Source organism: Aethalodelphis obliquidens, unplaced genomic scaffold (assembly GCF_003676395.1).
Source record: "Aethalodelphis obliquidens isolate GAN/ISIS:26980383/991018 unplaced genomic scaffold, ASM367639v1 scaffold25, whole genome shotgun sequence".
NCBI classification, from domain to species: domain Eukaryota; kingdom Metazoa; phylum Chordata; class Mammalia; order Artiodactyla; family Delphinidae; genus Aethalodelphis; species Aethalodelphis obliquidens.
Genome location: NW_020837969.1, coordinates 13,771,188 through 13,783,455, shown reverse-complemented (window position 1 = coordinate 13,783,455; position 12,268 = coordinate 13,771,188). Strand labels below are relative to the sequence as shown.

The 12,268-nt window shown below is 38.2% G+C and overlaps 1 protein-coding gene across 3 annotated transcripts in view; it reads left to right on the top strand.

Moving 5' to 3' along the window:
- Positions 1-12,268, top strand: part of SORBS2 (sorbin and SH3 domain containing 2) — a 320,131-nt gene that overhangs the window by 235,016 nt on the left and 72,847 nt on the right. Inside the window, exon 1 of one of the 3 annotated variants that reach the window (XM_027122657.1) lies at positions 686-1,177. The exons of the other annotated variants lie outside the window; for them this stretch is intronic. Coding sequence (XP_026978458.1) covers positions 686-1,177 — 492 coding nt within the window. Of the gene's footprint in view, positions 1-685; positions 1,178-12,268 lie in introns of those variants that run through there. 3 annotated transcript variants of the gene reach the window in all.

Below are 12,268 nucleotides of genomic sequence, written 5' to 3'. Positions count from 1 at the left end.
AGCTGATGATTTGGATTTCAAAGTTATGAGGTCAGCAATATATTATTTACTCAATAAATATGAGTTATACAACTGCTCATTATATTAACTAAAGAAACTCTGTGTTGGAGAGATTAGTAAAATTGTGTTACAGGCGTGAAAAGTGTTACCAAAACAATGTGAGTAAATACTATATATATATATATATATATATATATATATACACCTCAAGGTCTAAAAATATGCCAAGAGAACATATGTTCACTTTTAACCTAATTTCCCAGAATGTAGATGGAGACAAACTTTATAATGTATTCTCTATTCTCCATAAAACTATTTTCCTCCAGAGGGCAACTATTGATAATAAATTAAAACACATTCTAAACAAAGGAAAAATGATCATTCAATCTGGCCATCAAAATGTATAGCATAATAAGAAGGTATCACGTTGCTTTACTTTAAGGGTAGAGTTAACACTGGTTTAATGATTAACTTTGACTTTCTCTCTGTTTTTCCTTCAACATTATTTCTTTCTCCGGATGTTTTGATAATCCAGGCACCCCTTCCACCACCCAGAAAAGAGAGCTTCTGTAGCTCCTTGATAACCAGTCACACAAAGGGTGACATTTTAGACCAATTAGTAACTAACACACAAATTCCCTCCTGTACAGAGTTCTTTACTAACAAAACACCTCTTCAGGGAACTATGTATTCTAATGATGAGTCCAGCCAGACAATTGTATATTCTGAAGAATCTAACACAACTGTTTCATATACACAAAAAATCACTAATCCACTACCACCACCTTCCAGCACAGGTTCCCCACCAAAAGCTGACATGAGTACCCCATTTCTACAAGAGGACTACACGCAAGATTCTCAGACTCGGAGAATCTCTACATTGAAACTAATCCATAACCAGGATCCAGAAAGTAGCATCCCCTTTAATCCTCCACAGTTTTCCAAATCTGTTGAAGTACCATCATTTCGTAAAAGGCCTTGCTCACCACCCCCTAACCCAGTGCCTGAGATACACACAGCGTCTCTTTCCATTAAGATAGCTCCCCTTTCAGGACACGATCCTGAAAGCCACAAACAGCCATCTGAGCTTTCTCCAGAGACTGCAAAGATACCTCTTCAGCCAGAGAGACAAAAACCTGCAGTTGCTGCGGCCTCTCAGTCCTCAGACTGCCAAGTGGTACCTTACACTTTCCAATCTCTTCTTAGAGCATTCTGTAGAGACCCTAACTCCTTTGGTTTGGGCTTCTTATGTAATCCGATGCTTTGTCAGTTTGCAATCAGGAAAGGAGAAAGAAACCATCTTCCTATTTAAAACCATACTAAATTCATCGATAAGTTTCTAGGTATTTTTAATTAAAAAAAATCTACATAAAAAGAAATATATATCTACAGATCTTTTATCCAGAAATAAAATGTTTTAACAGTTTCTTCCTTTCAGGTATTTATAAGAAATCACTGATGATTGGTTATCACTTAAGACTGCAAAGTACTTTTAAGTTTTAAAGAAATATTTTTCATGCCAGACCTTTGAGTACCTTGGTTGTACTTTATTTACATGTGTAAAAACTCTTAAAATAATTGTCCATTACAATTCACTTTGGCAAGAAACATTCATCTTAATTCCACCAGAGTTTATTTTCTTGTAGTTCAATAATCATTTTCATTGAAACTTGATCAATTTCTACCTTTTTAAGTTTACAATTTCAGAAAGTATATTAATCAATCTTTAGTACTCAGACTATTAAGAAGTAAATCTTTATTCACTTATACGTAAAATTCTCCCATAGTGTCATTCTGCTGATATTTATTAATCTAGTTAGAAGAGAAACGTGTTTGTCTTCTTGGCTTTTCCACAAAATGATGTAATGTTAAGAGAATAAGCTTTAACGATAAACTGTAGATTTCAATCCAAGCTCTATCACTGGCTATGTGATGAGGCAACCATCCTAACTACTCTATGAGTCTGAACAAAGAAATGAGAATATTAATTAATCCTTAATTCTTAGGTTGTGATAAAAGTAGAGAGATAGTAGAGGTAAATTACTTAGGACAGAGCTAGCCCTGCGTAAATGGTAGCCATTTATAAAGATACACTAGCAACTGCAGCAGTAGTGGGAGTCTAGAAAACACTCATACCTGAGTAGATAATTTGTATAATACTATTTCCTGTAGCTGTGCTATTAAAGATCATTCAAGACATATCCTTGAAGAGATATATTTTTAAGCTTTATAGAAAATCTTCAACAGGCATCTGATTGACACCAAAATCCTCTCCTCCCTGCCACACCCATAAAGCAGAAACCTTAAGCTTAGATGATTAAAAAGACAAGTGGGTATTTCTATACCTCTACTAAAACATTTCCTTCATCAGCTAATCATGATATGCAAAATTCATTCATTAGAGTAAATTCTTTGAATAAAGGTAGTATTTTCTAAAAGCCCTTATGAAATAATAACAATAGCACCTAACAAATACTAAGAGTTTACTATATGCAGATGCTGTTCCAACTTATTCACATTTATTAATAACTTCCACAATCCCATGAGGTAGGGAGCAAAGTCAAGCTGAGACACCACAGACACGGCTGGGCTAGTGTCAGACAACAGACTTACTTGTGTCCCAGGACGTGTCCCTGGAAGCAGGTATAGGAGCAATCAGAGCAAATGCTACCACGTTCACAGCTCAGTTCACTCATCTGACATAGTTTGGTTCTTCTAAATCATTTTATTATGTTTGGAAACTTAAGTTGATAACTTTCTTCCCTATGGCTTTGTCACCGTCCAGGCTGACTGGAGACAGTTGGTTTCATAATACAATCCTCAGGGAATCACCATGCCACAAGTTAAGATTTGAGATGCTGTCACTTTTATTCGTTCAACAAATATTTATTGGGCATGTGTCGTCTGTTCTAGTCACAGAGCTGCATTTGAAACCATTGATAATTAAAGTCTTGTTGAGGGTCGAGGGGACAAATATTAATAAAAACTTAGATAAGTAGATTACTACATACATTAGAAGGAGATTATGTAAATAAACTAAGCAGCACTGAGCAGGGATGTGGGGAGCAGAGTCCATGTTAAATAGGAGAGTCAAAGAGTCTTCATGAAGTCAATAAAACAGCTTTGAAGGGGGAAGAACATTCCAGGCAGAGGGAATATCTAGTGTAAAGGCTTTAAGGCTGAAGCACTCTGGGACTGCTCATGGACCAGCAAGGGAGTCATAGGGGAGAGGAATTATGTGAGGTGTAGGTAAGAGGAAGTTAAGTCAGAGGTAACAGAGGCCAGAGGCCAGATGCTCCTAGAAGCCATTGCAAGGATTTCAACTTTTACTCTCAATATAAGTGGGAGTCATTGGGGGATTTTAAGGCTATGGCTGTCATCATTTGACTTATATTCTAACAGAATCATTCTGGCAGCTCAGTGGAGAACAAACTATAGCAGGGCAAGAAGGAGAGTCGGCAGGCCAGGTAGGTAGGCGGCTATGGCAACAACTTAAGTGAATGGCGGTGGCTCCGAGCAGGGTGGAAACAGTGGAGGTGGTGAGAAATCGAATTCTGAATGTATTTTGAAAGTAGAGTAAATAGAACTTCCTGACAGATTGCATGTTGGAGGTAAGGGAAAGAGAAGAGTCAAGACTGACTTCAAAGTTTTGCATCTTTGCAACGGGGAAAAATGGAATTTGCCACGCTTTGTGCACTGAGACTGGATAACCGTGAGTAGAGCAGCTTTGTGGGAAGATCAGAGGTTCCATTTGGGACATGGTAAGTTTGAGGTGTCTATGAGACATCCACATGGAGAGGTCCACTATGTAGTTGGATATATGAGTCTGGAGTTCAGGTGAAAGGTCCAGGTTGGAGATCTAAGCCATCGGCTTATAGATGGTTTTGCAGCCATGAGACTGAATGAGATGACCAGAGCATGACTACAGAGAAAAGAGGAAGCCCAAGGACTGAGCCCAAGGGCATCCCAACAGTAAGAGGAGGAATCAGCTAAGGAGGTTCAAGGGAGGAGGAAATCCAGGAAAGTGAGGAAAGTATATCAAGGAGAGATGATTAACTGCATAAATGCTGCTGACAGTACATGTGTAAGATGAGGTCTGCTAACCTACCGCTGACCTAGAAGTGGGGAGGGGAACTTTCTTGTGAGTTTAAGAGAGACTGGGAGGAGAACAATTGGACAATCAGCTCCTTAAGGGGTTATTAATGTAAGACCTTTCATCTAGTTATTCCCCTTCCCTGAGCCTCACTTCCTTCATCTATAAAATGGGGATAATAATAGCATTCATCTCACACTATTGCTGTGGGGTTTGAATAAGACACTGCCTGCTACATAATAATCTCTCACTATGGAGTAACTGTTGTTATTTTAAAATAATATCCTTTTTCCAAACTATGCATCTGATTGGGAAAAGGAAATATATTATTTTCAATAGTACATTCTTCGAATGGGTAGATAAAAGTCTGTTTCATCCAACCAACAGTTGGTTCCGAGATGACAGTGTGTAGTCTTTCATAACACTTTCTCAAAAGGTGGCATAAAACTGTTGCGGTTCTGAGTTTTTTTAATTGTGTCAGAATATTTAACATGAGATCTACCCACTTAGCACATTTTAAAGTGTACAATGGAGTCCCGTTAACTATGGGCGTGATGTTGTACCACAGATCTCTAGAATGTAATCATGTCATCTTCTTGCATAACTGAAACTCCACCTGTGAACGGCAACTCCCATCTCCCCATCTCCCCCACCCATGGCAACCACCTTTCCACTCTTTGCTTCTATGAGCCTGACTATTTGAGAGCGCTCATATATGTGGAATCATGCAGTATTTCTTCTTCTGTGACTGGCTTGTTTCACTTAGGATAATGCCCTCAAAGTTCACCCGTGTTGTCTCATATGACAGGACTTCCTTCTTTCTCTAAAGCTGAATAATCTTCCACTGTCTGTATATACCACATTTTCTTTATCCATTCATCCACTGATCGGTGTCTAGACATGTTTGCACATCTTGCCTATTGTGATACACTTTACTTTTGTCTGATTTTCCACCTAATGGCCTTTCACGGTGGTGACCTTCTCGTTTTAAATACTTACATTCCACATTCTTGCAAGAAGTCTCAGTAAATGCCAAGAGCTGTCAGCTACACATCATGAATTAGCCAAATATATGCTCTATTATAAAGAATTATCCTCCCAAGAAATTAGCAGTCCCAAGAAACAAAAATGCTCTACACTGAGAGGTGAAAAGGAAACATTAGTGTTCTGGAAGTTTCATTTACATACTTTTGCTGTTTTCATTAAAGTCTGACCATTAGTGTAAGAAGAAAACTGCAGCCTACCATTAGGAATTTTAATTCTCTCTGTATCTGATAATACAACATATTGTTTTATAAGCTGCATATGTTTTAATTTACCTCCTACAAATTTATATAGAGAGAGAACACAAAATGAGGTATGTTACCCTCTGTCACTGTGTGAACAGACATCCTGTTGCTAAAAATGTCACATTGTTCTCAGTGTCAGATAAGTGAATGCCTAAACCAGAAGCTTCGAAAGACAGCAAAATCTACACCCCAGACATTTTCTCTGGCATTTGTTAGTGTTGTGCCCTTTGCTTCAGGAGGATAAACTTGGCCCTTCTACTACGAAATAATGTCATCAAGCATTTGCCAAAGCCTCACTTTCACACTCCTCCTGCACATATGCTGGGGACTCAGAAGGGACTTTGTCTCAGTGTCATGTAGACAAAGGAGAAAACTCATCTCTTTTGCTCCATGGGATCAAGATGTAGAAGTTTTAAGGAAGGCCGAATCATGATAAATGTCAGCAGTGTGGGATGATAGAAAAGGTGTAGAATACAGAGTGTGCCTTCTGGACCAGTCCCAGCAACACCAGCTCTAATCACTCACGTGTTCTATTAGGATGGCCAGCCAATATCTCATGACTTCTTTTTTATGGGTTTGTTATGAGATCAATTGATCAGGTCTATGGCAAATCCTCCACCTGACGTACGTGTGTGTGTGTGTGTGTGTTTAAATGATTGAACAGTCGAGAATATTTGGGATTCCAGTATGAATTTAGAAATCACCTAGGAGCCCCTCTATAACACCTCCAAATAGAAGAGCAGCCTGCCTCTTCTTGAATACACGTAGGTATGGAGAGCTCAGTTAGTGTAGGAACAGCTAGTCAAGGCTTGGGCAATTCTCAGATCTAAGTATTAGAAAGTATTTCTCTTATTGAGGCACTCTGCCTTCCTTAACTTCTGTACTTCATCAACAGGAAGCAAAAGAGATGAAGTTGTCTCCCTTTTCACATTACTCTTCTCTCTACCCTGCTCTTTGCTTTGGGCAAAGAATTCCTATGCCTTCCAAGCATTTTAATTTTTTTAAAATGGCTCTCATTTATTGAGAGCTATTACAACACACAAAATGCTGAACTAGCACTTTACATACATTTTCTCATTTAATTTTCACAGGCTTTAGGAGTTGGGTTTTATTAATGTCTGCATTTTTACACATGAGGAAACTGAGGCCAAGGGAAGGTAGACAACTTGCCACGTCTGTCTGACTCTAGACCCACAGCTCAACCAGGAGGTTCAAGTGCCTTTAGTTTCTGATATAACCTGACACTTGAACCCCATGTTCTGGCAATGTTCTTAAGATGTGACACCTTCTTGGAGTCAAAATCATATTCCTGATCTGAGTAGCACAGTGGAAATATTCACTCCCCTGACCAGACAACACACTCCATCAACGTGCCCAAATCTGTGTGACCATCTTAGATCACTTGTCACCCAGGTTGTGGGTAGGGACTATAGGCTAAGACCTCTGGGAAAAAGGGTTTTTATTCTGAGGCTACCGGGCAGTTTTGTATCATGAAACGTAGGCAGTAAAGCCAGGTCTTAGGGGGCCTGGGGAATGACCAGTTAGCTACTCTCTTTGTCCATCTTAGAGGCCACCCAGTTCCTGTCTCGCCTCCCTGCAAGTCAGCCACATTCTCTTAGCTTCTGCCCTCTCATCTCTCCAAGTTGCCTGTGGATTTCCATGACATTCCCTGGCTCTGATTATGTGTGAACTTGCATCTGGGACTGTGGGGTACACGATTACCTGACTGGGGCATTCAGTATCATTTAATTCAAATTCCCTGGAAAGAGGCAGTGCCTCGTTGGCCCAGTTTAGTTCAGTTATTCCCCCTCCTAAACAATAAAATGGGCTTGCCTGGTACAAACATGGCAGCCAGGGGCTTCCTCCTCTTTCCCTCAGGAGGGCTGTGAGAGAGGGGGGTGATTATCACAGAAGGAGATGGGATGGTATGTAAAAGCGAACTTGTTTTTTCAGAGAAAGTCTTAAATTGTTTCTTTTAAAGTTACAACGGAAATTGTAAATCTTAACAGTGATATGGATAATTATAAAATAAAACCCATTTTAAGTAGCCCATCACAAGCCTTCAGCAATTTTCATTATTTTGTAACTTGTTTTCAACTGTCAACCTCAATTATCCTGGTAGTAGTTTAAATCCAATATAAGGTACGGTATACTTAGGTCTGTAGAAATTTTAGTACCTCTATCTAATGGGTGAAGAGAAAAAAATAATGAAAATACCATTATGACACCTAATAAGATACAAATAATTTCTTAATATAAAGATTGATTTTTGTATAACTCTCTCCTAGATATTCTTTTCAAGTAAATTACTATCAGCTCTATTGAAAAGTAGAGAACAAAACCTGTCACATCCTTTCACTTGATATTTAAGACATATTTCATACGTTTCTTGAGAAATGAGGCCTAGAAGTTCAACCACTAAAGACATTCAAGAGGGAAGTGTTAAGATCCCAGACTACAGTGCCATGTCAAGCCAATTAGAGTCTGAGACAGAAAGAAAAATATTTCCCCCATATACGTATGTTTTTATGTATGTATGTCATTTTTTTCTAGGACATTTCAGCAGTTTAAAAAATACTGAAAAGTTGAGAAGTGAGTGTATCAAAACTGAACATTATTTTAAGTTTAAATATTTTATTTTGACCAAAACAGTATTACAATTTTAACTTCATCTTAAATTAGTTAAAAATTGTTTAAGATCATCGTTGGCCAAGGGAAATTTGTCAGGCATGGTTATTGTCTCAACTGAAATTGAGATTGGGAAAAAACAAATTTTGAAAATATTATTATTTTATTATAATATTATTGCTTCCATTAAAAATCCAGGATACAAATTTTTCCTTTTTCCTCAGTCTTCAATATGACCTGGCATGGCACTGTTCATTATTTAAATTTTTGATATTTTGTTCTGTTTGGATTTTTTTTGTATTGACTTTGATTTTTTTTTCATAAGATTGCATTAAAATAGTGTTTATCTCCATGACTGAGTTTTTGTCACTCCGTTAAATTCTGCACCCAAGATAAGTGCCTTGCTCACCTCACCCTCAGCCTGGCCCTGCTAGACTCTGCTCCCTTTCTCTGTACCCCAAGCTCCACTCCAAGCCCATATCCAACTATTCCCCTTCCACCTCCAGATTCTACATTTACTGAGCCAAAAAACATACAGCCTAAGGGTTAGGGAATAACTATAGATATTCTTTGTTTGGTTGCCACTGAGTTAATTTTTAATTTGGCTGGCTTGGGGCAACATGCCCTTTGCCTTCTACCAGTTTCCACCATTCCCTCTTTTTTATTTTCTAACATCTTTATTGGAGTATAATTGCTTTACAATGGTGTGTTAGTTTCTGCTGTATAACAAAGTGAATTAGCTATACATATACATATATCCCCATATCCCCTCCCTCTTGGGTCTCCCTCCCACTCTCCCTATCCCACCCCCCTAGGTGGTCACAAAGCACCGAGCTGATCTCCCTGTGCTATGCGGCCGCTTCCCACTAGCTATCTGTTTTACATTTGGTAGTGTATATATGTCCATGCCACTTTCTCACGTCGTCCCAGCTTACCCTTCCCCCTCCCTGTATCGGGACAGCAATAAAGATGCAGACGTAGAGATTGGACCATCACTCCCTCTTATCTAACCCCTAGCCTGATTTGCACGTTCTGGATACATTCCTGGCCCAGGGTCAGCACCTGAGTTTGCAATGCCCACATATGAGTATAAAAGTATCACATTTAAAATGTGTGTCTTTAAACAACAACAACAAAACCTCACTAGATAAGAATAGAATAGAAAAATCTGTCTTTTTATCCAGGGTTGGAGTTTCTTAACCTGTTAGATTAAAGATGTGCTTTCAAGTATCCATGAACCCCTAAAGTTGATGCAAATTTTATGCATACATGAATTTGTGCATTTTTCCTAAGAGAAGGATCAATAGCTCTCAGATTTTTAAGGTATCTGTGGCCAAGAGACCTTTTTATATAATGGATTTTTTAAAACTCTCCATTTAAAATTCTGAGGACAAAAATTAATTATAACTTTTTATGAGCTCAACAGCCTGCATGACATCAACTGTTAGGAAGATGATGGCTGGCCAAGCATCACTTAAATCTTTACTAGGCAAGATTTTTAAGTTTATACAGTTTTCTTTAATACATTCCCCATCCTTGTATTAATATCCTATAATACTTTGGCTATCTATGCTACAACTGGCCCCATACTGAACACTCAAAAAACCTTTATTGTGGAGGTGGGGGTGAGGAGTAAGAAACAAAATTTGCTTCAGAGTTTTATTCACTCATGTTGAATGAATTCACTTATCATCATATTTGCCCTGTGTGGTCAGCTATCATGAAGGTGAAAATGGACAGCTATGACATCTTTAATGGGCCATCCGCTCTCTTCCTTTTACAGACCACCCCTCCGCCATGTTTAGCCTTGGAGGTATTAAACCTTTTCTTTCTCCTTCAGTTTCTTTCTCCTTTACCTAAGATTTTAAGCTGACAGTAGTTCTAACCAGCTAGGGTATACTCTAACATCATCAGTGGCTTTTTTTTTTTTTTTTTTTTTTTCATTTTCACACAAAGGTACCACTATTTGCACTGCTAGGATATTTTAAAGTTCAATTCCTTTAGTATTTTATAGTGAAGTTAAAATAGAGATTCGATGAGTGGAAAGGAAACAAAATTCCCTCTCCATTTAGTTGTTTTTAATTTGATCAGTCTCTAGATCTGAAAGTCAGAAAAACATGAGGCAAACTGATTTATATTGGGGGGACATTGTCCAACAAGGAGGCAGTAGGGAGAAATCTGGTGAAGGGAAAACTAATTCTGCCAACCAATGAATGACTTGATATTAATTTGTTGTCACAAGTGCAAAAACCAAAACTTTGGAGAAAAAAAAAATTCCATTATGCCAACACTCTTAAGCCCTCACCCCAAACTGAAGCTGTGTGAAAACTGGCCTTATTTCCAAAAAACATTTACTGGATTCCTTTTCTGCATGTTTTCATGCTTTTCCTCTACTGTGTGGTTGGCACCTAATTCTTCTGAATATATTTCCTTAGAGTGCTTGCAAATAAAACCGATGCTTTGCCTTCTCTGCCACATTGCAAAAAGAGGTGTTTTTATTAATTGGATCATTTATATCTCTTCTCATTATTTTTTCCTCAAACTCAGCTCGGAAACCAGAACTTAACCGCCAATGTGCTGGAGGTAAATGCTTCACAAACACACAGACAAACCCCACCAGAAGCCTCTTCTTCACGCCCTCCTTCTGTGGTAACTTTTAACCCAACCACTTTTTCACCAGATGGTGGCTCCAGCCCAGCATCACTTACCCTGCTACCACCTGCTGATTTGGGGCCTTCACACCTGCAAAGACCCCCGACGTTTTTGCACTGTTTTTATAAACCCCTTCTTCTTGCTCCTGCCTGCCTTATCCACAGCAACGCCACAGGCTCTCTCACTACAGACCTCCCAGGGCGAGCACCCCTCCTGCTCCTCCAGGGAGTACTCCTCAGACACCCCACATGAGCTGCAGATAGCTGACTCTGACAAACTGACTGTTCTGAAACACCTTGCCCAGCCTTGGGTCAGCAGTCTGCCATGACAGATGGCATCACTTTAACCATCCCTGCTATCATGCATGTAATTATTCTTCTTTCCTATGCTCCATCATTTTTTAAACAGATCTCCAAAGACCGAAAGGACCAATTTCTTGTCTGCCATCTGATTTTGCAGCCGAGCATTTTTATTTGCATACATGTTGATTCCATCTAAACCGATTCCGTACAGTCTGTTACGGAAATACATTACATTCATCCTCATAAACCTATTTTGGGCTAAAAAGGTCAATTATATTCTCTTCATTCATTTTAGAGTCACTTACGTTTACACTGTGTTGCTCTAGCTAATGAGTTGTACAGTGATTTGCCTTAATAAGAAGTTTTCTCAGAAATTTAGATAGGTATACATATGATGATGACTAGTAGAGAAAGTCTAAAATTTTAATCCAGTATTAAATCCTGGTAGATAACAGTTTACTTCAGAGATTCATATGAATGTGCCCTGTGTGAACAGTTCACATCTCCTTATTTGTCACATACATGATTACTCACTGTATGATGTTAATTCTTCTTGCTCCCTTTTCATTAACAGCTACATCTTTTGAATCCATCTATCCAACAGGAGTGAAAGATGCAAATAACCTTAATCTACATTGCAGAAACTTAGCCCTATGATTTTGTTGGAATTATTTTCCCAAGACACTCCAGTATAGAAATTTATGAATATTTATTGTTTTATATATCAACAATTTGTCTTCCATTTAGAACAATATATAAATATTTCCCATACATATTTATTTCATCTAAATATATCAACTTGGCAAGCAGTCCCTAATAAATGATTTATAAATGCCTAAAGTGTTTCAAAATTTTATGGCGCAGATTTTCTATTGCATATAAAGTATAGATAATAGCTTCAATTTGAAAGGCACATAACTTTAGGCAAAATAAAGGGAATTTTTTTCTAAAATTGATTTCATAATGAAGTTCTAAATATGCATTGTCATAGAGAAAATTTTAGCTGTGCTACATAATTTTTATGTTGCATCAAGGTCATAAATCTGTGAATTTCATGCCTGGAGAAATATTATAAACTATATGTTTTTCAAGACATTGCAATTACAGAAGACAAAAGATACTTTTTAGTATCTTTACTAAATACTTAATAATACTTTAGATGGGCTTCAGTATTAATTCAACAGCTGGGTATAAAACCTTCCCCTGAAATGTTGCATTCAGAGACTAGCTACAGAAGGAACCTCCTTTTCCACAGCTAATACCTCCCCTGCCACTAGTACCTGGAGCGCAACAGGCATGAGCCT